The sequence below is a fragment of the Oryctolagus cuniculus genome, chromosome 17 (assembly GCF_964237555.1).
Source record: "Oryctolagus cuniculus chromosome 17, mOryCun1.1, whole genome shotgun sequence".
NCBI lineage: Eukaryota > Metazoa > Chordata > Mammalia > Lagomorpha > Leporidae > Oryctolagus > Oryctolagus cuniculus.
In genome coordinates, this window is record NC_091448.1 from 47515541 (window position 1) to 47542891 (window position 27351).

The 27351-nt window shown below is 62.3% G+C and overlaps 3 protein-coding genes and 1 non-coding gene across 5 annotated transcripts; 3 read left to right on the forward strand and 1 right to left on the reverse strand.

Moving 5' to 3' along the window:
- Positions 1–1607: 1607 nt before the first annotated feature.
- Positions 1608–14841, forward strand: DPH1 (diphthamide biosynthesis 1). The gene is made up of 13 exons (XM_008270921.4): positions 1608–1762; positions 3845–3997; positions 4116–4179; positions 5652–5773; positions 6184–6341; positions 6457–6578; positions 7970–8038; positions 8338–8494; positions 8591–8691; positions 12623–12701; positions 12990–13130; positions 13306–13413; positions 14060–14841. Exons 1-12 carry the CDS (start codon positions 1702–1704, stop codon positions 13393–13395), a joined length of 1317 nt encoding a protein of 438 aa, XP_008269143.1. The 5' UTR covers positions 1608–1701; the 3' UTR covers positions 13396–13413; positions 14060–14841.
- OVCA2 (OVCA2 serine hydrolase domain containing) lies at positions 13450–15202 on the forward strand. Its single transcript, XM_002718881.5, has 2 exons — positions 13450–13756; positions 14060–15202. The coding sequence occupies exons 1-2, from the start codon at positions 13588–13590 to the stop codon at positions 14557–14559; spliced, it is 669 nt and encodes a 222-aa protein (XP_002718927.1). The 5' UTR covers positions 13450–13587; the 3' UTR covers positions 14560–15202.
- A 3455-nt stretch (positions 15203–18657) lies between these two features.
- On the reverse strand, positions 18658–18719 carry MIR212 (microRNA mir-212). Its single transcript, NR_162583.1, has one exon. It is a non-coding gene; the product is annotated as a microRNA mir-212 (primary transcript).
- A 3848-nt stretch (positions 18720–22567) lies between these two features.
- On the forward strand, positions 22568–27205 carry HIC1 (HIC ZBTB transcriptional repressor 1). 2 transcript variants are annotated; one of them, XM_002719041.5, is made up of 2 exons: positions 22568–22736; positions 24187–27205. In XM_002719041.5, exon 2 carries the CDS (start codon positions 24207–24209, stop codon positions 26364–26366), a length of 2160 nt encoding a protein of 719 aa, XP_002719087.3. In that variant the 5' UTR covers positions 22568–22736; positions 24187–24206; the 3' UTR covers positions 26367–27205. The 2 variants fall into 2 exon arrangements, with proteins under 2 accessions (XP_002719087.3, XP_051680473.1); XM_051824513.2 differs by lacking the exon at positions 22568–22736 and adding an exon at positions 23569–23859.
- The last annotated feature ends 146 nt before the right edge of the window (positions 27206–27351 follow it).

A 27351-nucleotide genomic window follows, 5' to 3' on the forward strand; every position in this document is an offset into this window, starting at 1 on the left:
GTCCTTCTCCTCCTCCCCAAGCCTCCTCCCCATGACCCCTATCCCCCAACTGCAGCGGCTTAGGCAAAGTTGGTTGGGACTGGGCGTGAGTGTGAGAAGCAGAGTTATTTCAGGCCCCAGGAGGGCTGAGTGCTGCCTTGGAGTCCAGCCAGGGGGTGGGGGTGATTGTAGGCGGGTGTTGTGGCATCCTGTGGGGGTGCACGGTGCCCGCCTTCTTGTCAGGCAGTAATTACTCAGACTGCTGAGTAACTCAGGCAGGGAGACCCCCACAGCAGCCCCCGGTGTCCTCCCCTGCAGGGCAGGGCGGTGGGGAGCGAGCGTCCTCACGGCTGGGTCGATGTCCAGTTCTCTGGGGGTTGCCTGACTTCCCAACGTTCAGCACAGGGGCTGCGGGGCGGTCAGGAGAGGATGGGGCCTTCACCATCAACAGGCCCCAAGGCTGAGGGGAGAAAGGCCCTGTGGGAGGGGTACCTGCTGGGCAGAAGCCACTGGTTCTCTGCAGCCAGAGCTAAAGTCGCCCACACCCTGGGCCTGCTGTCCTCAGAGGGCGGGGGCTGGGCTGATGGAGCCGGACTGGACTCTTACCACGGCGAGTGGGTTGTTCCTAGGACCTGCCTTGACCACGTTCTGGCCCAAGACCACGTTCTGGCCCAAGACCACAAGGGTTCTCAGAGTGTCAGGGTCCTAGGGGGCAGAGTGCTGGCCCCTGCCCATCCTCCCCTCGGCTGCCCACTCCCAGGCTGCCTAGCCTTGCCTTTTCTCTGGGCAGCCTCCCAGGCAGGGCCAGTCCCTGACTGCTTGTTTTCACTTCTCCCTGCACCTTAATTAGGGGTTTCCAAGCAGGGAGGGCCTCAGGGGGAGCCTGAGGCCACAGAGCTGCCTTAAAGGGCCAGCTGTGCTCACAGCACCACCACAGAAAGAGAGGAGGAGGATGCCGGGGGCTGGGTGGACAAACAGCCCTGGGCAACACTGCTCCCCTGGCAGACATAGCTGGAGGCCAGGCCTGCGGGCCACTTTGTTGTTCCAAAGGTCAAGGCTTTCGTTGGAGGCTCTGCTTCCTCTTTGGGGTCCCAGGGTCTCTGGCCACTGATCAGGAGAAAGGCTCCCTGGACCCAAAGGCAGCCTGGGCAGGGCCAAGGTGGGCCAGAATCCAGAAGGTGAAGGCAATGGAGACCCCACCCTCTGGGGAAGGAAGCCCTGGGATCCCGGCACGCCAGAATCCACACAGAGATTCAAGCCCGGCTGGTGGGCCAGGGTTCTGTGCGGCCAGTGCAGAGGGGTCCTCGGAGGCAGGAAGTACAGCTCCACCCACACGCGCTGCGAGGACCCACCAGGAGAGGAGCCGAGGACGCTTTGGGGGGCGTGCCTGTCCCCAAGCCTCGGCGTGCACAACTCGTGCACGTACAGGAGCAATGCTCCAGGAGGGCCAAGTTCGGCACGGGTCTGGGAGGGGTGTGGGGCAGAGATCGCCTGGAGAGGGCTACTGCGGTGGTCGGAAATCGCTAGGGGATCCTGAGGGTCCGGACCTTGGAGAGGGCAGACAGGCATACGACTGTAGCCCCGCCCATAACTCCTCCCTCACGGTCACCGCCCAGTGAGAATCCCCGCCCCTCGCTGGCTGATCGGCGATCGACTGCGATGTCTGCGCTCTCCTCGCTCTCCTAGCGCTGTCTTTTTGGTCCCCACGTGGGCCGGCGAGTGATGGCGGCGCTGGTTGTGTCTGAAGCCTCGGAACCAAGCGGCCGAAATGGCCCGGGTAGAGGTGGGTGCAGCCACGCTGCGGCCTCCCGACCAACAACTTCAGGGTGGGTGGGCCCCCCAAGTCAGGCCCAGGACCTGCCCTGCTTAACGACATGGCGCCTTTCGCCGCCAGATCCGGAAGTCCCGCTGTTTGCTGTGGGCTGCTGTCACCGGAGCTTTGAGGGACCGGACTTTTCTTTTGCACCTTTAGGGTGCGATCGAGAGCAGCCCCTGTTGGGGGAGTCACCTGGTTATTGGGAAATCAATGTGATTTTCTTGCTGCTGGGCACTGTCTCACCGCTTGTTACCATTTACCAGGTGCCGGGGTAACCTAGGAGCTTGGTGTCCTCGACCGAAAACTCGCCCTGCCTTGGCTGGCAGACAGACGCATGCAGATTGACTAAGAAATGGCTAAGAGTGGCCCTGTTGCAGTGGGCCCTCAGGGAAGGAGCGCCCGGTGTGGCTCCAGCTGAATTCCGGGCCTGTCCTACCAGTAGAATACAGTCCTTACCCTCAGGGGTTTCGGTCTCCCGGGGAATACTCACATAAACAAGCTCACCTCCCCACGGTAACGTAAGAGGAGGCACCTGTCCACCCAGGAACAGGTCTAAGTCTAAGGCCAGCAGCCACCGCACCCGGACTACCACAAAGGGCTTGGGGCTGCCAGAGGAGGTTCTGCCTGGCCCCTGGGAGGCTCAGCTGGTTAGTCGAGGCCTTTAGAACAGTGGTAACGTTCGCCGGCACCGTGGCTAACTAGGCTAATCCTCCGCCTTGCGGCGCCGGCACACCGGGTTCTAGTCCCGGTTGCCCCTCTTCCAGGCCAGCTCTCTGCTGTGGCCCGGGAGGTAGCCGGCCATTGGAGGGTGAACCAACGGCAAAGGAAGACCTTTCTCTGTCTCTCTCTCTCTCACTGTCCACTCTGCCTGTCAAAGAAAAAAAAAAAAAAAAAAAAACAACACAGTGGTAGCGGTCAAATCTGCTCTCAAGACCCCAGACCCCGGCCTGCCAGGCTAGGTCTCAGCACCACCACCATCTCCCCACCCACCCTGACACACAGTGGGTGAAGGTGACCTGGGAGAGTGCCTCTAAAATGGGACTAGATGACAGAGCTTTATTTTGGAGCAAACATTTTTGAAATCCATGCGTAATTTTGTCGTAATGCACCATTTCCATGTACTTTTTTGAAGACCCTGCTGTCATAGGGGCCCTGGCAGAAGTAAAGTACAGGCTTAGTGTAGGTTCTTGGGAAAAGTTAATCTGTTGCCTTTTCACACTCCCAAACTGGGGGTTGAACTAAACTGAATTACTAGAGAGGGTGAATCCCGATCAAGGGCTGTAGCCCTGTGAATGGGCTGCCATATTTTCTCCTTTATTCAAGGAGTTGTAAGTATTGTATTCCTGCCTCTGTCCCCACTGGCCTGCTGCCCCTCCAGGGCAGGGGCACGTCTCTCCTTACTGAATGTCCACAGTCCTGTCGAGAGTGTATTTTCTGTCCTTCGTGGAGCAGAATGGACTGGGGAACTCATCAAGTCACTTAAATGTACGGTGTTCGTTCCTTTTAAAGGAGGAGAAGGAAGAATACAGGAATTAGCCGGTGCAGGTGTGGTACAGGCGTGGTACGGGGGACCAGGAAAGAGGGCAGTCTGCTAAACGAGTACTTATAACCATGTGCCTATAGAGCTGGGGTCTGGGACCTCAGAAACTTGCAGATGTTCTGGGGAAGAGGGGGCGAAGGGGATGAGGGGAGAAGGGACTTCCTCCCAGACTGGTTGGGCTGGCCAGGTTCTTGGGTTTTCCCAGGGTTTTTCTCTGTAAAGGAGCTGTATGGACTCCAACTCAGTCCCCTGGAGTGACCCCTCTTCTGGCCCCCATTCATGGGCTCAAGACTTTGATTCCCAATAAGGTCACAGTGTGGAAATCAATGATGCAGATTCCTCCTGGCCTAATAGCCTGCCACTCTACCTTCAGAATGAACTGTGGGGAAGAAAGCCGGGCACCTCCTTGGCATCTGGGATCTGGGCCTTAAACCTGGGGGAGTCAGAGCTTAGCTCCGCGTAGCCATGGTCTAGGTGAGACACTGACTCGGGCCCTATATTTGTCCTAGGTCGGGTCCCTCGGAGCCGCTTGGCCAATCAGATCCCCCCTGACATCCTAAACAACCCCCAGCTGCAGGCAGCCATCCAAGTCCTGCCTTCCAACTACAACTTTGAGATCCCCAAGACCATCTGGAGGATCCGACAAGCCCAGGCCAAAAAGGGTGAGCTGTGGACGTTGAGCTGGGAAGAGGGTGGAGGGGTAGCCTGGCCGGATGAGACAGTGGCTCATCCCAGGCGCTGCTATCCCTCTGTCTCTCATGTCTCTGCTCTGTCTTGCAGTGGCCTTGCAAATGCCTGAGGGCCTGCTCCTCTTTGCCTGCACCATTGTGGATATCTTGGAAAGGTAAGGCTTGGGGTGGCTGGACCCCCGCCGCCACGCTGTGCCTGCTACTGTTGTCCTGTAGACCTCTGCCTAGCCCCTTCCTCTCCCACAACCGTGCACACACCAAGGGAAAAAAAAGCCAAAACCAAGCTCCCAGCATGCTGAGAACATTGCTTGTCCATGAAAATCTCCTCTCTGACAACTCCTGGGGAGAGGAAGAATTCCAGTCTCCTCACAGCCAGGCCAGGAGCGGAACCCAAGACAGCAGAGCTGGCCCTGAAATGGGCTGAGGGGTCAGTGCGGGCTCTGGCAGGGGTGGCGGCAGGAGCGAGGTGCCCAGGGGAAGGTATTTAGTTCCTCTGTGGAACAAGTCCCCCCCTGGTTCTAAGTTTCTTCAGTGCAGTGAGCCATGCTCAGGAGGGGGAGTGCTCAGCCATCTGGAAGCAGCCAAGGCAGGGGGAGGGGGACTGAAGAAAGGGGAGGTCATCTCGTGCTGGGAACCTCCCACTTCCCTGCTGCCGCCCCCTCCCCCGTCCTCTGCCACAGACTCACTTCCCTGCTCCCACCCTCTTGCCCCTTGGGGATGCTCTCTGGGGCTCAGGCCAATTTGCATACATTTTAATCTATAAAAAATTAAGTGCTCTGGCTGACTCAGAGCCTGGGCTGCATCCTAAGGAGCTGAATAATCTGCTTCTGCACACAGCCTGATTTGGGGAAGGGGGTGGAGGGGGGGCTGGCTGGTGGCAGCTCAGTTTCCCCGCCACAACCTTAGGGGAAGAAGGAGGGCCCCAGCCCCTGAGCCAGCCTCCAGGCCCCTGCTCCCAGGGGTGGGGTCCCTTTCAGGGAGGAACTTGTCCTGCTGCTTTTTGGTGAGTTTGGGGGGGTGCGGGGTCTTGGCCACCCTCCCCCGCCCCCTGGTGATTCAGGCCTGGCAGCGGATTCCTGAGGCATGAGGCGCGTGGGTGGTGCCATGTGCTGTGGGGGAGCTGTGCATGGGTCCCCCTCTCCTGGGCACTGAGGGCCCTGCCGATGGGAGAGGAGTAGTGGGGGTCTGGGCGAAAGGGAGGCGGTGTGTATCCACACATCCGTGCCCACGTACACCGCAGTGGCAGGCCGTGGGAGTGGGTCCCTTGCACATGTGTGCACGCTCCCTGCTCTTCGTGGGGTGAGTTAGGGCACTATGGGTCTGCATTTGGCCGCAGGTGTACTGGGCTGGGGGTGGGGTCCCTGCTGCAGCCTGAGCCTGAGCGGAAGAGTCAGAGCACAGCGCAGACCCCCGCCCCCCGCAGCAACAGTTCTAGGAGCTGCAGCCAGGGCTGAGCGAGGCGGCAGCTGTGCCCCTCCTACTCTTGGTTGGCAGAAGTGGCAGCTGCCAACCCAGGCAGTTGGGAGAGGTAGGGGGAGAGGCGCTGGGCCCCGAGACAGCTCACAGAGTTAGATCTCTCATCTACCCTGGTCACTGTCCCTTTGTGTCTCCCCCTGACCCCACACAGGTTCACAGAGGTTGAGGTGATGGTGATGGGGGACGTGACCTACGGGGCCTGCTGTGTGGATGACTTTACCGCAAGGGCCCTGGGAGCTGACTTCTTGGTGCACTATGGCCACAGCTGCCTGGGTATGGTGGCCTGGGATACCCGCGTCCTGCTGGGGCTGGCGGAGAGGCGTGCCTTCTGGCCCCACTCGCAGACACTTGGTCCCTCCTGGCTTCTGGGATGGCCTTGATCTTCCTGCTCTGGAGGTGGATCTTTCCTTTGGATTTGTTGCCTTGGAAACCATGCTGCTGTCCCAGATGCGGGCGTTTGAAAGGCTGGTGGTGGTAGAGCAGGGCTGGACCCTGGCCGAGGGACGGGAAAGCCTGACCGAGAAGGAGCTTCTTGGGGACCTGTGACCCTTTTGCCAGCTCCCCTGTCACCCTCTCACTCTCCTCCCGAGCCGAAGCCACCAGCTGCTCAGAGAGCACACGTCAGGCAAGGCCTCTGCCCCTCCTGCCTTCACTACAGAGTGTCCTGAACTCTCTCCTCCCAGTTCCCATGGACACCTCGGCCCGAGACCTCCGGGTGCTGTATGTCTTTGTGGACATCCGCATAGACACCACCCACCTGCTGGACTCCATCCGCCTCACCTTTCCCCCTGCCAGTGCCATCGCTCTGGTCAGCACCATTCAGTTTGTGTCAACCTTACAGGTAAGGGGAGTGAGGACCCCCGCGTCCCTGGGACCACCACAGCCACCCTCGGGCTGTCGCTCTGGCCCTGGCTCTCCTTCCCCAGACCCTTGCTACCTCCTTTCTCTGCCTGCAGGCAGCTGCCCAGGAGCTGAAAGCTGAGTACCGCGTGAGTGTCCCACAGTGCAAGCCACTGTCCCCCGGGGAGATTCTGGGCTGCACGTCCCCCCGACTGCCCAAAGAGGTGGCAGCTGTCGTGTAAGTGAAAGACGGAGCCAAGGCATAGAGACGCAGCAGAGGAACCTGGGTCTCAGCTCCTTCCTGCTTTGCTCAAGGTCACACTCTGAGGTGGGGGCCAGAGAGAGCTGGGACCTGAGGTGTGCCGTCTGCCTCCCCAGGGCCCTGCCCACCATCCATCCGAGAGGCCGGGCCTGATGGCGAGATGAGGGTGGGCTAGAAAGGGTGGGAACATAATTGGGGAAGATGGATGGGCACGCCCAGGCTGCAGCCCCATTAATTTAGCATCCGGACAGCTAACAAGCAGGAGCAGCGTGTCTCCTGCCGCCTAATTATTTTAGGTAATGGAAATGCTTAATGTTGTGTGAATGCAGCCAGCCTCAGAGCCAGCAGCTCCCCCAGCTGGGACTGGGGAGGGCAGCCCCGTTCCCAGCTAATGGCAGGAAGAGAGGGAGGGGTACTCCCTGAGTCAGTCCTACCTCTAGGGCTTCAGATGCCGGTTCCAAAGCCCGCTGCAGCCGCACAGGACTCTCTGTCCCTGGACAGACCCCTTGGCGGGGTCTGTCCCCCAAGGGCGTTCCCCCAGGGCCAGGGCCTGGGCCTGAATGACTCTGCACTTGATGCCTTCCCTTGGGCCATCAAGGTCCATGTTGGAGGGACCCTGCTTGTTGGCCATTCGTCTAAACGAGGTGTGGCCTCAGCTCATGTTCACAAGGAGCCGTCAAGGGCAGGTTACCTTCCATGGCCTGGGAAGGGACTGCTAGGGACTGCTCCAAAGCCTGGAGTCAGGACGCTGACACATGGCTTAATAGCTGCGTGACTTTGGACAAGTTTCTTAACATCTCTGAACCTCAGCAATGTCATTTGCGAAACAAGGGATACTGCAGGTGTCTTGGAGGATTACTTGATAGGACTACGTGAACTCCTTGCCATCGGGTACTTAATCTGGACCTGGTACACAGAAGGCACGAGGGACATAAACACTCAGTGACTGGGCACACAAGCTAATTTGGGGAGTAGCTAGCACGTGCCCTCAAACCTCATTCCCGGCCTTGCTGGCCCCGGGGGCTGCCTCTCACATCTGCATCGAGCTTGGTGAGGGAGACTCTGTCCCCAGCCTGCACATCGGGGTCTCTGGAGCCCCCGGCAGCCTTCCCGCGGCCCTGGCTCTCTTTTCCTCTTCCCCCGGAGCACTGGGGCAGGATGCTTCCTGGATTCTGCCTTACATAACTAGAGGGAGCTTGCAGTCATCCGATCCAGACTCCTCACTTTACACGCGAGAAAACCAAGGCCCCCAGAGTGACATGATGACTTGTCCCGGTTCACAGCCAGCCGGGAACTGCTCCTCTAAGCCAGCGAGGGCCTGTTCTGCCCGCCCCACCCCCGCTTACAGTCTCCTTCCACCCCTGCAGGTATCTTGGAGACGGCCGCTTCCACCTGGAGTCTGTCATGATTGCGAACCCCGAGGTCCCTGCGTACCGGTAGGGGCTGGGCTGGGCTGGGCTTTCCTGTCCTGAGGCCCCCAGTCTGCCAAACCACCTTTGTTCCCCGGCCCCGGAACCACCCCGGCCCTAGGATCTAGGCATTAGGCCCGAGTCTCCTGGGATGCAGCCCGAGCTGTGAGCTCCTGAACCCCTCCCCGGTTCTTGTCTGCCCCAGTCGTGGGTCTGAGGTTGCCGGTGGTAATCCCAGCTTACCGTTCTGTTCCTGATGACCTGTGTGGGGTGGGGTCCAGGAGCTGTGTGGGCTGACACCCTGACCCTGACTCACTCATTTCCAGGTATGACCCATACAGCAAAGTCCTGTCCAGGGAGCACTATGACCACCAGCGCATGCAGGCCGCCCGCCAAGATGCCATAGCCACCGCCCGCTCAGCTAAAACCTGGGGCCTTATTCTGGGCACTTTGGGCCGCCAGGGCAGTCCCAAGATCCTGGAGGTCAGCGGGCCTGGGTGGCCTCTGGAGGAGGGGACTGACTGGGGTGCCAGCTTTGACTGCTTTGTCGTGGTGACCCAGCTCTGCCTCTCCCGACAGCACCTGGAGTGTCGACTGCGAGCCTTGGGGCTCCCCTTCGTGAGGCTGCTGCTCTCGGAGGTCTTCCCTAGCAAGCTGAGCCTGCTTCCGGACGTGGATGCGTAAGTTTCATGCATGACTCCCGCTAAGGGAGCTGCCCCAGCACATGTCCACGGCTGGAGTCAGTGACAACTGCTTTTGTGACCATGACGATTTAGAAAGATTTTTTTTAACCTATCATTTTATTGACTTGAAAGGCAGAGAGAAAGACAGACAGAGAGATCTCCCATCTGCTGGTTCACTCCCCAAATACCTGAAATAGCCAAGACTGGGCCAGGCCAAAGCCAGGAGCCTGGAATTCAATTGGGGTCTCTCACATGTGTGGCACGGACCTAGTTATTTCAGCCATCACTGCTGCCTCCCAGGGTGCCTGTCAGCAGGAAGCGGGAATCAAGAGCAGAACCAGGACATAGATCCAGGCACGCTGATAGGAGATGTGGGCGTCCCAAGTGGTATTTTAACCACTGTGCCATATGCCTGCCTCTTTTTAAAATTATTATTTTTTTGAAAAGCAGAGAGACAGAGTGAGACAAGCTCTTCCATTTGCTCGTTCAATCTTCCGATGCCTGCAACAGCTAGGGCTGAAGCAGGAGCCCTGTGCAGGGTGGGGACCCAAGTCCTGGGGCCATCACCTGTGCCTCCCAGGATGCCATTCCCAGGAAGCTGGAATTGGGAGCAGAGTCAGGATGTGAACCCAGGCCTTCAGTATGGAATATGAGTGTCCCAAGGGGCATCTTAGTCACTGTGCCAAACAACTCCTCCCAATTGCTTGTAAAGAAATTTGAATATTATTATTTTATTTAATTATTATTTATATTCATTTTATTTGGAAGGCAGAGAGGGAGAGAGATGGATCTTCGATCTGCTTGTTCATTGCCCAGATTTCAGCAGTAGCCAAGGCTAGATCAGGCCAAAGCCAGGAACCTGAAATGCCATGTGGGTCTCCCACATGGTGGCAGGTGCCTGAGCACTTGGGCCATCATCTGCTGCCTTTCCAGGTGCATTAACAGGAAACTGGATAGGAAACAGAGTAGCTGAAACTCAAACTAGCACTGTGATGTGGGATGTGACAGCAACTTAACCTGCCATGCCACAGTGCTGGCCCACAAAAATTTTTTTGGCTGTATTGAGAATTAAAAACACAACGAGCTGCCATCTACCAGTTCCCTCCCTAAATGCCCACAGTGACCCCCAGTGGGGCTGAGGCCATGTGAAGCAGAGAGCAGGAGCCAGGAATCCAATCCAGGTCTCCCATGTGGGTGGCAGGAACTTAGTCACTTGAGATATCACCATTGCCTCCCAGGGTTGCATCAGCAAGAAGCTGGAGTCGGGTTGGTGCTGTGGCATAGTGGGTAAAGCCGCCACCTGCAGCACCAGTGTCCCATATAGGCGCCAGTTTGAGTCCCGGCTGCTCCACTTCTGATCCAGCTCCTGCTGATGCATCTGAGAGAGCAGTGGAGGATGGCCTAAGTGCTTGGGCTCCTGACCCACGTGAGAGACCCAGAAGAAGCTCCTGGCTCCTTGCTTCAGCCTGGCCCGGCCCCAACTATTGTGGCCATTTGTGGAGTGAACTAGTGGAAAGAAGATCTCTTTCTCTGTTTCTCCATCCCTCTCTGTAACTCTGCTTTTCAAATAAATAAAATCAAGCTTAGCTGGCGCCGTGGCTCAGTAGGCTAATCCTCCGCCTTGCGGCACTGGCACACCGGGTTCTAGTCCCGGTCGGGGCGCCGGATTCTGTCCCGGTTGCCCCTCTTCCAGGCCAGCTCTCTGCTGTGGCCCGGGAGTGCAGTGGAGGATGGCCCAAGTGCTTGGGCCCTGCACCCCATGGGAGACCAGGAAAAGCACCTGGCTCCTGCCTTCGGATCAGCGTGGTGCGCCGGCTGCAGCGGCCATTGGAGGGTGAACCAACGGAAAAGGAAGACCTTTCTGTCTCTCTCTCTCATTGTCCACTCTGCCTGTCCAAAAAAGTAAATAAATAAAAAAAATTTTAAAAAATCAAGCTTAACAAAAATAAAAAGCTGGAGTCAGGATCGGAGTCAGTATTGAATCCAGGTACTCTGATATAGGATAGGGCATCTTAACTACTAGACCAAATGCTTGCTCCCTTTATTTGAGGGGCCTGAGCGGTGGTGTGGTGGGTTAAGCCTCCTCCTGCAGCACCAGCATCCCACATGGAGGCTGGTTTGAATCTCAGCTGCTCCACTTCTGATCCAGCTCCCTGCTAATGCACCAGGGAAAGCAGCGGAGGATGACCCAAGTCCTTGAGCCCCTGCACCCACACAGGAGACCTGGAAGAAGCTCCTGGCTCCTGGCTGCAGCCTGGCCCAGCCCTGGCTGCTGCAGGCCATTTGGGGAGTGAGCCAGCAGATGGAAGATCGCTGTCTCACCCTGTCTCTGTGTCATTGTAACTCTGCCTTTCAAAAAAAAAAAAAAAAAATCTTTTAAAAAACCACTGCATTGGGCCAGCCCCGTGGCTCACTTGGTTAATCCTCTGCTTGCGGCACCGGCATCCCATATGGGCGCTGGGTTCTAGTCCAGCTGCTCCTCTTCCAGTCCAGCTCTCTGCTGTGACCCAGCAGGGCAGTGGAGGATGGCCAAGGTGATTAGGCGCTGCACCCACATGGGAGACCAGGAGGAAGTACCTGGCTCCTGGCTTCAGATCGGCACAGCTCCAGCTGTAGTAGAGAACCAACGGAAAAGGAAGACCTTTCTCTATGTCTCTCTCTCTCACTGCCTAACTCTACCTGTCAAATAAGTTAAAAAAAAAAAATCTTCCCTCTCTCCCCCTCTCTTTCTCTCTTCCTTCCAAAACAACAAAACAACAACAACAACAACAAAACCACTGCATTTATTTGAGACACAGAGACAGAGCATCAGCTGGTTCACTGCCCAGATGCCCACAACAGCTGGGGCTGGGGCTGGGCCTAACTGACGCTCGGAGCTGGGGATGCACTTCCTGTCTCTAACACGGGCGGCAGGAGCCCAGCCACTTCAGCCATCATTGCCGCCTCCCAGGGTTTGCATTGGCAGGAAGCTGGAGCCTGCTATACAACCAGGCACTCTCAACCATTAGGCTAACTGCCTGCCCCGCGCTGTGAAACATTGTTTATAGAGCATTTACCCAATAGGGGGTATGGCTCTCGTTTTTCCTGACTGTGGGGCGCAACATCATGGTTGTTCTGTGTGAGAAGAGGTGTTTCATTTATTTATTTATTTATTTATTTATTTATTTGAAAGGCAAGAGTTACAGAGAAAAAGAGAAAGACATAGATCTTCCATCTGCTGGTTCACTCCCCAAATGGCCACAAAGGCCGGGGCTGGGCCAGGTCGAAGTCAGGAGCCAGGAGCTTCTTCCTGGGTCTCCAATGCAGGTGCAGGGGCCCAAGCACTTGGGCCTTCTGTTACTGCTTTTCCAGGCGTATTAGCAAGGAGCTGGATCAAAAGTGGAGCAGTCGAGACTCCAACTGGGGCCCATACTGGATGCCGGCATCGCAAGCGGTGGCTCAACCTGCTGCGCCACAGCACCAGCCCCGAGTGGGAAGAGCTTGGTGGGGGGCACTTGCACTGTAGCAGGCACTAAGTCCGACAGCTCCCCCAGCAGGCGGGAGTCGGGAGGAAAGAAGCGACAGTCGGGCTTCCCTGCGGGCCAGCGCGCGGCACAGTGCTTCAGATGCTGCTGCGTAGCAGTGCCTGGGTCTGAGTCCTGGCCCTGCTCCTCACTCCAGCTGCCTGCCCAGGAGCACCCTGGGAGCCGGCAGCTGATGCTCAGGCGTCTGGGTCCCTGCCGCCGGGGTGAAAGACCCGGGCCGAGTTCCTGGCTTCTGGCTTCGTCTTGGCCCGGCTCTGGCTCTTTAGGGTCCGAACTAGCCAGTGGGAGCTCCCTTTCTCTCTCTCTGCCTTTCAAAACCCTATCAATTAACGATGTGTTGGAGTCACTGTAGACCCCTGAAGGGTAGGTCCGCGCCTTGGGCCTGACGGGACTTCCCTTCCCAGCTGGGTGCAGGTGGCCTGTCCTCGCCTCTCCATTGACTGGGGCACAGCCTTCCCCAAGCCTCTGCTGACGCCCTATGAGGTAATCCCGTTTCTACGGTCCCCGGGAGAGGGTGGGCCCTGCACCTTGATGTGTCTGTCAGGGGAGAGGTCTAACGGAGTGGGAGGGCTGGGCAGAGGTCCCCGGGTCAGACTCCAGACTCCACAGTCCTTGAGCTCTGGGCAAGTCCCGTAACCTCTCGGAACCTCGCGTTTCCTTCCTGCGGGTTGGGACCATCCGCCCTTCTTCATGGAACTGGTGAGGACTGAAGTCTGTGAGCAGGCGCAGAAAAAGGTTGCCAAGCGTCGCCGTCCGGTTTTCTTGCCCTAGGCGGCCGTGGCCCTGCGGGACATTTCCTGGCAGCAGCCCTACCCCATGGACTTCTATGCCGGCAGCTCCTTGGGGCCGTGGACCGTGAACCACGGGAAGGACCGGCCCCCTCAGCCCGCTGGCCGGCCCGCACTCGGGAAGGTAGGCGGGAGGCAGCAGGGAGGGAGGAGAGACCGCCCCTGGGTGCGGCCTTGGCACTGGCTGCCTCCCTGGCAACACGAGCCCAGACCGCCGCCCTGCGGCCACGGCGGTAAGTGCACGGGAGCGGGGCAGAGGACGTTGCGAAAGCGAAATCCTGACCGGTCTGCGGCCCTAGGTGCAGGAGGGATTCACGCGCCCGTCTCCAGCCGCGGCTTGCGAGGGTTGCAGCTGCAGAGGCGAGGAGGTGGCGCCGCCGGCTCCGTGAGACGCTTCGGGGTCTCAGGTATCCGCCCCTGCTCTGGCTGCGCTCTGCCCCTCCCTGTTGTCATGGAAACCCCAGCTCGCTCCGAGGCCCACCCTCAAGGGTGTGGCGTCGGTATCTGGTCCCGCCCCCTCGCGTTCTACTTCCGCTCGGGGAAAGGCGGCTTCCGCCGCTGTGGAGCACGCTGCCCCCGTGATGGCCGCGCGTCGGCCGCTGCGGGTGTTGTGCTTGGCGGGCTTCCGGCAGAGCGAACGGGGCTTCCGCGAGAAGACTGGCGCTCTGAGGAAGGCGCTGCGAGGCCGCGCCGAGCTCGTGTGCCTCAGCGGCCCGCACCCGGTCTCTGAAGCGGCGGAGCCTGACTCCGGTGAGACGCACCCTGCTTCCTGCTCCGGAAATGCATCCAGAACGTCCTCTCCGTTTCGCTTCCCCGCGCCGTGTACCCCCCTCCGTCCACACCCCTCATTTCTCCTGCCCCAGACCCTCACCGATTCCAGCCTTGTCCTCCCAGGCCTCGGGGTCCAGGGCCACGGGTTCACTCCCTGCCTTCTTTCTCCACGTGTTCTCCCCTCAGCCCCCGCTCTCTCGCTCCCCAGCCTACCCCCACCCCCATTCCTTCCCTGCAGGGTCCTCCTTGCGCTCACCCCGCCTCCTCCCCGTGTCCCTGCAGGTCCCTGCGCCCCGGAGGAGCAGCCTCGAGGCTGGTGGTTTTCAGAGGCTGCAGCAGACACCTTCTCCGCGCTGGAAGAGCCCGCCGTGTGCCGGGGGCTGCAGGAGGCCCTGGCAGCGGTGGCCCGGGCCCTGAGCAGCCTGGGGCCTTTTGACGGAATCCTCGGGTTCAGCCAGGGGGCCGCGCTCGCCGCCCTTGTGTGTGCCCTGGGCCAGGCGGGAGACCCGCGCTTCCCTTTACCGCGGTTTATCATCCTGGTTTCTGGCTTCTGTCCCCGGGGCCTTGTTCTCAAGGAACCCATCTTGAAGAGCCCCTTGTCACTGCCTTCCCTACATGTTTTTGGGGAAACCGACCGTGTCATTCCTGCTCAGGAGAGCGTGCAGCTGGCCAGCCGATTCCCCGGAGCCGTCACCCTCACCCATTCCGGTGGTCACTTCATTCCTGCAGCTGCAGCCCAGCGCCAGGCCTACCTCAAGTTCTTGGACCAGTTTGCAGAGTGAAAAATCAACAAAGGCCTCTCCCCAGCCTCCCCACGCGGGGCAGCCTCTAGCGTCTTCCTGCTCCTTTCCCTCACCTCCCGACAGTGGTCAATTCTGAGGACTCAAGTCATGTGAGGCCTGCTTGTCACTGGAGGAAAGGGGAGGAGGGCACCTTGATGGAAGTTTTGAGTTCTGCTACTGAAACATGAACAAAGCCAGAGAACCCTGGGTGAGAGGAGAGTGACATGGGAAAGCGGGGGCTGGCGTCACCATGGCCGCCACACAATAAAGCGGTGACTTGGATGTTGAGCATCTTTTTCCTGGTACACAGAGTCCCACTTCATAACGGAAGTCCAGTTCCGTGGCCATCCTGGGCAGCAGGGAGATAAGTCCAGTTGTGAGCTCCCAGAGCAAAGCTCATTCGGGTGTGCACGGGTGTACTCGCGCTGTGTGGACGGACGTCCAAGGAGGAAAGGGGGCCTCGGTGGCTGAATCGGGGAAGGATTTCCATCCAGCAAGGATCCACCTGGGTTTGCTGACCTTGGGCGTCCTCCACCGTAGTCCCTGCAGCTTGTGCGCCGGCCTCCCCTCCAAGCCTGCGCGCCTCCCAAGGGGAAGGCCAGAGACGGCAGAGAATAAATGGCCTCTTCCACGCTTGACTCCACCCACAGGGTTTTGGGGATTGATGCTGGTCGTCATTGCTGTAGCGAGTACAGCCCAGACCCGAGCTCTTCACTACAGAGAGCTGTCCAAGATTTTTTTTTTTGAAGGTGGGGGTGTTGGCAGCATGGGTTATCTGTGTAGAGTCTGAGTTACCGCAGAGTGCTGGGAGGGGTGGAGGGCACTTCTCGCACTACAGTTGGCCTCTGCCTTGCTCTTGGTGTTACTTCTGTACGCCTGTTGGATTTGACCCATGAAGTTTTAGAAGACCAAAAAAAAAAAAAAAAAAAACTTTAAAATGCTAGATATTTCACACAGAAATTCAGGATTTCTGCCTTTTCAGGAAATAACATGGATCTGCACTGAAGGGCTCATGTGCCCTGGCGGCAGTCTATGAGCAGTTGTATGCTGCCCCCTGTGGTTAGGCCCAAGAGGTAAAAACGATGCCTTGCACACCCTTGCTGCTGCAAATTGGGATCGTGACAATGAAGGGACAGAGGGGAAGGAATTTCCAGCCCAGGCTTAAAGCTAGAAGTGTGTATGAGGGAGAGGGGCAGGGCCAGGAAGGGTAGGGTAGAGTGCTCACGCTGGGGTAAGGAGAGAATCAGAATGCAGGCTGGATGAGAGGGAAACGTGTGGCCCACTGGCTCCTGACCCACGAGCTAAGTCACCAGCCAGCATGCCCTCAAGGAACAAGAGAACCTCAGGTTGTGCCCTCCCCCCTACATACACAGAGGCCCACTCCCACTGGGCTCCTCTGTTGAAACCTGGAATCCTGGGGCCAACTCCAGAGCAAGTGAGTCACAATCAGTGGGGGCCAAGAACCTGCATCCTGGCAGACCACCCCTGGGCATTCGCATGTGACGCACTATTGAATAGCACTGCCTTAGGGGTAGAAGTTTCTGGTATGTATGATTAGGGGAAAACAACAAAAACCACGTGATGCTCAATCAATGCACCAGGGACAGGGAGGAAGCTCCCCAGAAGGGTCGTTGATCTAAGGCTTGCAATGTGTAGCCATGGAAAATGAGGTCTAGAGGCTAGAAATAGGAGTAGCATAGTTACTAACTGCATGCCAGACGCGGTGATAAGCAGCAGCTGTAATGTTGCCTAATTGGGTCTCACACCTTCCTGAGGTAAGCACTATTATTAGCCATCATTAGCTTAGTTTTGCAATTAAGTAAACAGGCACAGAGAGGCTCAGTAACTTAGAGTTGGGTTTGGGTGTAAGAACTCAACATTCTTGACCTTCACTGTTGCTCTTCTGCTCTACAAAGTGAGCAGAGCCGGCGCCGCGGCTCACTAGGCTAATCCTCTGCCTTGCGGAGCCGGCACACCGGGTTCTAGTCCCGGTCGGGGCGCCGGATTCTGTCCCGGTTGCCCCTCTTCCAGGCCAGCTCTCTGCTGTGGCCAGGGAGTGCAGGGGAGGATGGCCGAAGTGCTTGGGCCCTGCACCCCATGGGAGACCAGGAGAAGCACCTGGCTCCTGCCATCGGATCAGCGCAGTGTGCCAGTCGCAGCGCGCGGCGGCTGTTGGTGAACCAACGGCAAAGGAAGAAAGGAAGACCTTTCTCTCTCTCTCTCACTGTCCACTCTGCCTGTCAAAAAAAAAAAAAAAATCAGAGTGCTCACCCCCCACCCCCCCACCTGTTGGGCTGTGTCCCATCTGGGCTTCAGGTCCTCAATCCAGCAGATGTGTGTGCACACTGGATGATTTCTAAGACAGCAGACAGCTCTGTGGGTCCTCCGGTGGTTTCCCCCTCGGGCCTCAGTCTCCAGCATATCCCTACCATTTCTCTTTTCTCTCTCTGACTCCACCTTGGATTCCTAAAGCTCTTGGGAGAAAGAGTCCCCTAGCAAAGAGCCCCTCCACAGCAGTCCTGCTGCACCGGCGCATCTGCTCAGGGACCTGTATCCTCCCCTGCACTTTCTGCTTGCGTGACCAGAGCTCCGGCAGTAGCCTGATAGAACGCTTAAGAAATAGAATTCTGCTGTGCACATGGCTTTCCTTAACTCACCTGAGCCTACTGCAAGCTCACAGTACACTTGCCAAGATTATCATTCCTGTTTTAGAGAGGGGTCAGAAACAGAACCTGGCCCCTTTACCAGCTGCTGAAGCCAGGTTGGACCTCCTGCTTCCCGCTGCCCGGTTCCCACCCGCAAACACTGCAGTCTGCCCACGGGTGGCCCCTGGAATGCAGTCAGGTGCACTGGGATCTGTGGAAGACCTCAGGTCCTGGATGGGCACGGATGTAGGGCAGCATGTGGATGTTGATTACAGGGAATCGGCCGCAGCCGCTTGAGAAGTTCTTCGGAAAAGCAGGGAGATACGTGGAGACGTAATGAAAAGCTGGATTAATGAGTAGAGCGGCTGGGCTGCATGAACACGTCCCAACACTGCCCCTGGAGGATTCGCACCTGACACAGACAGCAGCCAGCCCCTCAAATGAGTGGCAGATGACCTACACGTGTTTTGGGTTTTGTTTTTGAAGTCATTCATTGCTCACGCTTCGCTGGCATAACAGCACTTCGGCCCCTGTGATACTCCTGTCTCCTCTTTAGGGCTACTTTGACACCTAGAGAGGCTGAAGTGAGAACGCAGCTGCTCGGACGACGCTTTGGAGAACAGGTTAACTTTCCTGGCCACAGGCATGGCGAGGGTTGAGAGCCTCTGTTATCCTCTGTGGGGAGAAGTGTGTGCGTGGCGGGGGGCGGGGCTCCTGCGGGATGAATGGGGTAGTAGCGTGTTTAAGAAGACTTTCCTCCGTCTCCCCCTCCAGTCCCCAGGAGCCAGAGAACATTTTCCCGGGCCTCGGGTCCCAGTAGCCTCCCTCCCGCCGAGCAAATAAAAAATCCCAACCCCAAAACTAGCCCTTCGCCCATCCCCTGCTCTGCTCCCCTGGCTGGGACGGCGAGACGGTCACGCTTCCTTCTCTGCGTCGGCTGCTGCGGGAAGCCCTTCACCGTGCCGGCGGGCGCGTGGATCTCGGCTGCCCGCCCCCGTCTCCTCCTCCTCCTCCTCCTCCTGCTCCGTGCCCCAGGCTGGCGGGGAGCGGCGCGGCGCGTGGGCGTGCTGCGGGGCGACCATGGCTGTAGACTGTTACCTCCGGTTCCCACAGTAACAATCGAAAGCCACGGTTGCCCTGGAGACGCGGGGGCGGGGTGCGCGCTGCTGACGGCACCGCGGCGGCTCGGAGCAGGCTGACGTCAGGACCGCGGGGCAGAGGCGCGGGCGCGGGGCGGCGCGCGCGCGCGCGCGGCGGGGACCGAGCCGCGGCTGTGGAGCGTGCGTGCGGGCTGGCAGGCCTTCGCAGCCCCCTGGGGCCCGGGGCCCGGACGGCCCGAGGGCTGCGCCGCGCTGGATCAGCACCGCGGACAGCGGCAGCGCAGGGTTGCGGGACCCCAGGAGGGGGCGGCTGGCGGCCCGGTCGGAGGTCCTGGGGCGGGGCCAGGCGTCGGTGGCCGTGACTGGAGACTGTTACTGAGGGCGGCCCGGGCAGTAAGCAGTCTAGAGCCAAGGTGCCGGCGCTCTGCCCAGGCGGGGGTGCCCCCGGCGCCCTGCTGCTGCTCCTCCCCCACGTCTCCCGCCCTTCTTGGCCCCCGCGCTCGCGGACAGGCACGCGACCCCTGACGTCAGAGCCTTGTGACGTCAAAGACGTCCCAGCGGGGAGGCACTTCCGGTGGCGGGCGGGCCGAAGCCCCGCCCCCGCCTGGTCCTGAGAGGACAGCTCCGCTCGCAGAGGCGGGAAGTCGTGGGCGCCGCGGGACAAGTCCGACGGGGCGGGACGAGGAGGGGGCGCCCCAGCGGCATGCGGGGTGGGGGTCTCGAGAGAGAGCCAGCCTGGTCGGCGGGCCGGTGGGCCCCTGTCTCTTGCCTGCGCCCCCGCTCAGCCGGTCGGGGGCCGCGCGGCTGAGTCACCGCGCTGCGGGGAGGGGAACGAGGGGTTGCGTCTCCCGGAGCGCCAGCCACCTTCTCGCCACTTTCTTGCGAGGATGGCGCAGGAGCCCCAGGGAGCGCCACGGGGACTCTAGGGTCCGTCCTCCGCTCGCTGCTCCTCCAGAGTGGCCGCGTCTCCGTCTGGGCGCAGGCAGGTGCTGCGCGGGCTGGTGTCCGCCTCCGGCCGGGCTCCCCTGGCTTCGAGGGACCCCGGCCCTCTCCCACCTGCCCCGTGTCCGTCCCGAGAGGCCCTCCAGCCCACCGCCCGCGGGGCTCCTCCTCGCCCTCCCGCCCGTGTCCGCGCGCTGGTCCCTCGGTGGCGCGGCGGCCGCTCAGTCCCCCTTACCTGGCGGGCCGCGTCGCCCGGCGCCCGCTCGCCTCCCGCAGCCCGGCCCGGCGCGGCGGCTTTTATAGGCGCGCGTAGTACTCGTGCGGCGGCTCATTCATGCGGCCGCGGCTCCTACACACTGACGCGCTGCCGACGTCAGCAGGGAATTTAGGAAACGGGAAAAGGGGCTATTTATAGTGGCGAGGCGGGGGGGTGGGGGTGGGGACCGAGGCGACAGGGCGCTGGAAGGGGGAGGAGGTGCACGGAAGCAGGACCGGGGTGGATGGAGCCCGCGCCCCCTGGCGAGGCCCACAAAGGGTTAACTTTCCGGAACTGCGGGCTTGGGGCTGGAGGTGCTCAGCGCAGGCAGGGCGCGGAGGGCCGGGTACATGTTTGCTCACTCTCTTCTTCCGGAGCTTCGGACTCCCAGGGACACAGTCCCTGCCCCGCCGGTCTTCACTTGGTAGCCCCCACCCCCACGCCTCAGTACTGGACTGACCGGCCCTATGACGTCACACCCGCACGGCCACTGCGGTGTCGTCACCTTCTGGGAGGGGGTGTGGAGGGCGGGAGAGGAAGCTGGACCCAGAGGGGATTAGGGCACAGGCGGGGGGCGGGGGCGAGTAGGGGAAGAATAGTCGCGGAGAGATAGCAGGGGTCTGGAGAGAGATTCAGGCAGGGGCTGAAGACCCCAGGGAACGCAGGGAAGTAGAGACGAGCAAAGGGGTCTTCTGCGACGGACTGAGGGATAAGGTTCAGGACCAGGGGAGAAGAGGAAGAGGCACCCAGGAGCTGCCACGGGGCCATCTGTGGCATGATGGGCACTGGCAGGGCTCCTAGGAGGGTGGGAAGGAGAGGAGACCAAGGGCCCAGCAGCTTGGAGGAGAGGGGCCGCTTCCTAGAGGAATTGAGTCCCAGAAACAGGGAGAGCCTAAGCCGGGGGGCGGGGTCTCCCTGGGCAGGAGCAGGGAAAGGGATGGTCCCTCCATCAAGGTTAAGCGAGGCTGGCCCCGGGCAGTACGGGGAGCGGCGCGTTCAAAGAGGAGCTGCCCAGGAGTGGGGAGGGGCCGCCAGGCTCGGCAGGGGGAGTCCAAGGGTGAAGTCCACAGGAAGGCAAGAGGGCCCCGCGGCTGCCACCGCAGGGAGCAGGGCTGTGCGACCCTTCCTGGGGGAAGGGGCCAGGGGCAGTGAGAGAGCTGAGGAGTGAAAGCAGAGCAGACCCTGGGTGGGGCGGGTCGGCGGCCCACAGCCACACCGCACAAAGGACCCGTGGGGCTGGGGGATCCTTGCGCGGCTGCGCTCTGACCCCTCGAAGGGAGACGTGGGAAGCAGACAAGACCTGCTTGCCCTTTGGGATCTGGCTTCCCAGAGCTACCCCTTTCCTGCCACCAGCCCCTGTTCCGTGTCTTCTTGCTACATGGGAGTACTCCTATTCTGCCGTCAAAGCCCACTTTTAAAGCACGTCTTCTGGAGGCCTGCCAGTGTCCATCCTCTTTCACCTGGTCCCACAGCACGCCCCTTAGACGGTGCGCCTCGGGCCGCCTCCCCCGGAGGCCCACAGGCCCGGTGCCTGCTGTTTTCACCTCCGGGACCGCAGCACTTCTCTTGAGATGACTCCGTGGGGAGCCGGGGAGGAACTGGTTAAGACGGATCTGGAGCAGCGGGCGGAAACGGGCTGGGCGGCGGGCACCCGGCGTACCTGCGTGGACCACAAGCCGCCGCCGGGCATCCGAGGCTTGAAGCCGCCTTCGAGGAAAGCAGCCTCTGGGGGGCGCCCAAGGCCTTGCTGTCTGTCAGGGACCCCTGGTGGGTCCTGAGTGGCCGCCCCTCGCGGAATGATTCAGACACCACCTCTAGCGGGGACGCGGGGGCGCGGGGGCCGCGCGGGAGGCGGCGAGAGCGGCCCCCGCCCCCCTGCTGCCCCGCGCGGTTGCTAAGCTCTCCAAGGCCGCGGAGCTGCGCGGTCGGGGCGCACCTCATCGGTTACCATGGTTACCCGGCACTCCAGCCTGTCGCGCACGGCCGCGGAGGGATGCACAGCCAATCAGAAGCTGCGGGCGTTCTCGGGGCCGCCCCCCCCCGTGTGTGGGCGGGGGTCAGGAGCCCTGCGGAGGAGGCGGAGCGTGGGCCACGGAGACGCGGGGCTCGACACCCTCCTGGCGTTTCGGTGGGGCCGCGTGGGGACACTTCCGGAGTGGCCGTTGGAGCACCTGCGCGCCAGTGCGGGGGCCTCTCCCTTCCAGGACAGCCGTCACCCTTATGAGCCTGGCCTCTATGTGGGCTGCAGGACCTTTGGGGAGGGGTCCCGAATCTCAGCCCCTTCTGTCGTTTTTCTGTCGGGACAGGGGGAGGAGGGTTGGAATTAAAGCACTCATTCATGAGAAGTCTCTCCAGACGGCTACCTTTGGGAATCTGGGGGCTGGGGTCCCCAGGAGGCGCCATCCAGCCATTTGCAGTTCGTTATTCTGATGCCCCACTGGAGACACGCAAGTTCAGGGCGGGCTGTTTGGGGAACGCCTCTCCCCAGGTTCACGGAGAGCGCTACCCTACGCGGCAGCCCCTAGATTGTCCCAAAGAATTGGGCTTCTGGCAGCGATGGTGCGTGTCTGCAAACGCGCGCACCAGCGTGGAGAGGGTGTGGGCGCGAGTGGCTTCTGATGTGCAAACCTGATCTAAGGACCTGAGTGAGGGTTGGTATGCTGCGTATGTTGGGTAGGCCCGAGTGGACAGTCCCTTACAGAGATGTCTAAGGAGAGGCACCCAGAACCTGTCTATCTTCGTCTGGTTTAGGATTTCCACAACCTCCCTCCCACCACCTACTGCCGCCAAGAGTCCCCTCTTCCGCAGGCAGGAATTTTCTGGATCGGGGCTCAGTTCAAGGCGCCATGGTTGGGAGGGGCTCGCAGGTCTGGGGTCCAGGGCCCCAGGTGGGCACATCTGGGAGCGCGAACCTGCGGCTGGATCCCCCGCCCAGCTGGGCATCGGGAGAGGCGCCCGCCCAGGTGTGCAGAAGGGTAGCCGCGAGCCTGCCTGTAGAGCCCTGCGCAGCCGCGAGGTGGCGCCGCAGCCGCAGCACCGCCCGCCGGCCCGGGCCGCTCCAGATAAGAGTGTGCGGAAAGCGCGGCGGGGCTGAGACGCGACCAGGACGCGGGGAGGACGGAGCAGCAGGACAGACCGACCGGGGGCCCGGCGGGCGGAGGGCAGCGCAGCGCAGCCACGTCCCCCCCTGGATCCGCCGACAGCCGGGCCCGGGGCTTCCGACATGCCCCCCAGGTGGGTCCTGGAGCTGGGGACCGGGAAGGACAGGGGACCCGGGACAGCCCGGTCGTCGCGCGGCTGGCCGCCTTGGGCGCATCCTCTGGCGTGGGCGCCCCAACGCGACTAGCGGCTGGCGCTCGGGGGTCTGGCTGTCGCCCCTGGAGGACTGGGGACCGCCGGGCCGCTGCTGCGCGCCGGGTTCACGCTGGGGTCAACGGCCCGGGGCCGGCTCTGCCCGCACATGGGCTGGAAAGGCGAGGGGAAGGGAAGGGAAGGGGAGCTGGCGGGCGGGGCTGCAGGGGCGCTGCCCTGGCACAGCTCGGCGCCTGGCAGCGGGGTCTGGTGGGGCGCGGGCTAGGAGCTGCCACCGCCGCGGGGAGGGCCGCTCGCCGGGCTCCGGCCGCAGGTAACCAGCTGCGAGGCCCTGCGGGCCAGGCAGGGAGCAGGGTGGGGCGGGCGAGGAAGCTCAGGGCTCGGGCCCCACGGCCGCCAGACCGCCGCCGAAATTGGGGGCCGAGAGCAAAAAACCTGGGAGCGGAGGGACCGGGGCCGGCGCGCTCGTCCCGCCCTGTCTGAAGTTGGGAAAGTTTCCCCCCAAGTTTGGGGCGGCAGAGTTCCGGGGGAGCAGGGGACCGGGGAGCTGCGGAGGGAGGCGCCGGGTCCGCAAACGTCGGGCCGAGGCCGGGCCTGGGGCCGGAACGCGGGTGGGGCGCAGGCCAGGGTCAGGGCCACAGCCGGCTGCGCGCCGTGCCCGCCCGGGGCGCTGCCCCCTCCCTCCCCTGGGAGCTGCGTGGCTCCCCCCTCCCCCCCACCTGCTTCCTGCCTCAGCCTCCTGCCCCGATATAACGCCCTCCCCGCGCCGGGGCCCGGCCTTCGCGCTCTGCCCGCCACGGCGGCCGCTGCCTCCTCTCCCCGCGCCGCGGCCGCTGCCCGGGCCCCGAGCGAGGGCCTGACAGCCCCCGGCCGGGGCGGCGCCACGGCGGGGCCCCGCGCTCCCGTGCTCCGTATCACTTCCCCAAGCTGGGGCAACTTCTCCCGAGGCGGGAGGCGCTTCTCGCTCGGCTCCCCTTCTCCCCACTTGAGCAAACTTCTGGGCCCTGAATGACTTTTCCTGAAGCGGACATTTTACTCAAATCGGGTAACTGTCTCCGAAAGGGTCACCTCGCCTGAACAGTTTTTTTCTCCTGGGAAGCACCCAGTCCGTGTGCCCAGCAGCGCCGGGGGCTCCGGGGCGCGCACAGCCCCGGCCCGGCCGCCTCTCCACCCGCTGGGCGCTCTGCTCCGCTCCTCCTCTTGCATCGGCCCAGGCGGCCTAGGCGCCCACTCCCGGAGGCCGCTGGTCCTCCGCCCGTGCCCAGGCCGCGGTGCTGCATGCCCCTGCTCAGCTGAGGGGAAGGGGAAGGGGAAGTGCCGGCGGCCGGGTCTCGCTGCGGGCCTCTTACCCGGCTGCTGTGTGTCCCCGCAGGAGAGTGTGCTGGGCAGACGATGCTGGACACGATGGAGGCGCCCGGCCACTCGAGGCAGCTGCTGCTGCAGCTCAACAGCCAGCGCACCAAGGGCTTCTTGTGCGACGTGATCATCGTGGTGCAGAACGCCCTCTTCCGCGCGCACAAGAACGTGCTGGCGGCCAGCAGCGCCTACCTCAAGTCCCTGGTGGTGCACGACAACCTGCTGAACCTGGACCATGACATGGTGAGCCCGGCCGTGTTCCGCCTGGTGCTGGACTTCATCTACACCGGCCGCCTGGCTGACGGCGCGGAGGCGGCGGCGGCGGCGGCCGTGGCCCCCGGGGCCGAGCCGAGCCTGGGCGCCGTGCTGGCCGCCGCCAGCTACCTGCAGATCCCCGATCTTGTGGCGCTGTGCAAGAAGCGCCTCAAGCGCCACGGCAAGTACTGCCACCTGCGGGGCGGCGGCAGCGGCGGCGGCGGCTACGCGCCCTACGGGCGGCCGGGCCGGGGCCTCAGGGCCGCCACGCCCGTCATCCAGGCCTGCTACTCCTCCCCGGCCGGGCCGCCGCCGCCGCCGCCACCGCCGCAGCCGCCCACCGCCGAGCCGTCGTCGGGCCCAGAGGCCGGGGTCAACACGCACTGCGCCGAGCTGTACGCCTCGGGCCCCGGCCCCGCCGCTGCGCTCTGCGCCCCGGAGCGTCGCTGCTCCCCGCTCTGCGGCCTGGACCTGTCCAAGAAAAGCCCGCCCGGCTCCGCGGCCCCCGAGAGGCCGCTGAGTGAGCGCGAGCTGCCCCCGCGCCCAGACAGCCCGCCCAGTGCCGGTCCTGCCGCCTATAAGGAGCCGCCGCTTGCCCTGCCGCCGCTGCCGCCGCTGGCCTTTCAGAAGCTGGAGGAGGCCGCGCCGCCTCCGGACCCGTTCCGCGGCGGCGTCAGCCCGGGACCCGAGCCCCCCGGCCGCCCCGACGGGTCCAGCCTTCTCTACCGCTGGATGAAGCACGAGCCAGGCCTGGGTAGCTACGGTGACGAGCTGGTCCGCGAGCGCGGCTCCCCCGGCGAGCGCTGCGAGGAGCGCGGCGGGGATGGGGCTGCCTCGCCCGCGGGGCCCCCACTCGGCCTGGTGCCGCCACCGCGCTACCCGGGCAGCCTGGACGGGCCAGGCCCCGGCGGCGACGGCGACGACTACAAGAGCAGCAGTGAGGAGACTGGCAGCAGCGAGGACCCCAGCCCGCCCGGAGGCCACCTGGAGGGCTACCCGTGTCCGCACCTGGCGTACGGCGAGCCGGAGAGCTTCGGGGACAACCTGTACGTTTGCATCCCTTGCGGCAAGGGGTTCCCCAGCTCTGAGCAGCTGAATGCGCACGTGGAGGCACACGTGGAGGAGGAGGAGGCGCTGTATGGCCGGGCCGAGGCAGCCGACGTGGCCGCCGGGGCGGCGGGCCTAGGGCCCCCTTTTGGCGGCGGCGGGGACAAGGTGGCCGGGGCTCCTGGCGGCCTGGGAGAGCTGCTGCGGCCATACCGCTGCGCATCCTGCGACAAGAGCTACAAGGACCCCGCCACGCTGCGGCAGCACGAGAAGACACACTGGCTGACACGGCCCTATCCATGCACCATCTGCGGGAAAAAGTTCACGCAGCGCGGGACCATGACGCGCCACATGCGCAGCCACCTGGGCCTCAAGCCTTTCGCGTGCGACGCATGCGGCATGCGCTTCACGCGCCAGTACCGCCTCACGGAGCACATGCGCATCCACTCGGGCGAGAAGCCCTACGAGTGCCAGGTGTGCGGCGGCAAGTTCGCACAGCAACGCAACCTCATCAGCCATATGAAGATGCACGCCGTGGGTGGCGCGGCCGGCGCAGCCGGGGCGCTGGCGGGCCTAGGGGGGCTGCCTGGTGTCCCGGGCCCGGACGGCAAGGGCAAGCTGGATTTCCCCGAGGGCGTCTTCGCCGTAGCCCGCCTCACGGCCGAGCAGCTGAGCCTGAAGCAGCAGGACAAGGCGGCCGCTGCCGAGCTGCTGGCGCAGACCACGCACTTCCTGCACGACCCCAAGGTGGCGCTCGAGAGCCTCTACCCGCTGGCCAAGTTCACCGCGGAGCTGGGCCTCAGCCCGGACAAGGCGGCGGAGGTGCTGAGCCAGGGCGCTCACCTGGCCGCCGGGCCCGACGGTCGGACCATCGACCGTTTCTCTCCTACCTAGAGCGCCCCTCGCTGCTGCCGCGCGCCCCTACCCATGCCCCTAGGGAGCGGTGGCGGCAGCGGGCAGGCACACCGAGCCCGGGACAACTGTAGCAGCAGCGGCAGCAGCGTCACCGCAGTGGCGGCCCCACCTCTCTGCGGCCTCACCTGGCCTCACTGCTTTGTGCCTTAGCCCCGGGGTGGGGGTGGGGGAAAACCCCGGGACAGGGGTGGGGTGGGGGAGGGGAGATTTATATTTTTGATATCAGCTTTGACCAAAGGAGACCCCTGGCCTCTCCCCGCCTCTTCCTGTGGTTCGTTGGCCCCTCTCCCCCGGCTCCGTGCTGCTCTTGGGGGAGGGGTGTCACTGTTGGGGCGCTCCTAGCCCTACCTCCGGCCCTTGCGACCACACCCATTCTCACTGTGAATCTCCCCGCTGGGGTCGGAGCGTCGGGCAGAGCTGGGGGGTGGGGGAGGGGACTGAGCCGGCCGGAGGGCCCCCCGCCCCCACTCCCGCCCGCCCCGGGACTGATAATGTGAAGTTCCTCATTTTGCACAAGTGGCACTAGCCCCAGGGCCAACCTTTCCCTCCCGGACCACCAAGGGCCGGGAGTTCCAGAGTCTGGGCTAGGACAGCCAGCTCAGGCCTACCGGGGTCTCCCACTCCCGCGAGGTCCCGTCCCTTCCCTGGGGTCCCGGACCGTATTTATTGCATGCGCCCCGGTGGGCTGGGCTGGAACGCGGTCTCTCTAGCTCCCTCCCTCCTCGTTTGTATATTCCCTACCTTGTACACAGGCTCTTTTAGAGCCGCTTCCATTTTCTATACTCGAACCAAACAGCAATAAAGCAGTAACCAAGGACCAGGACCTTGCCGCTGTCTTCGCCCTTGCAAAGCCCTGGGTGGGCTGCACCTGGGTGCTTGGACGGGCCAGAAGGGCCGCCCTCACACAGGTGCAGAGGCTTGGATCTGCTTCCCCTCCCCAGCCCCAGAAATAGATCAGCAAGAG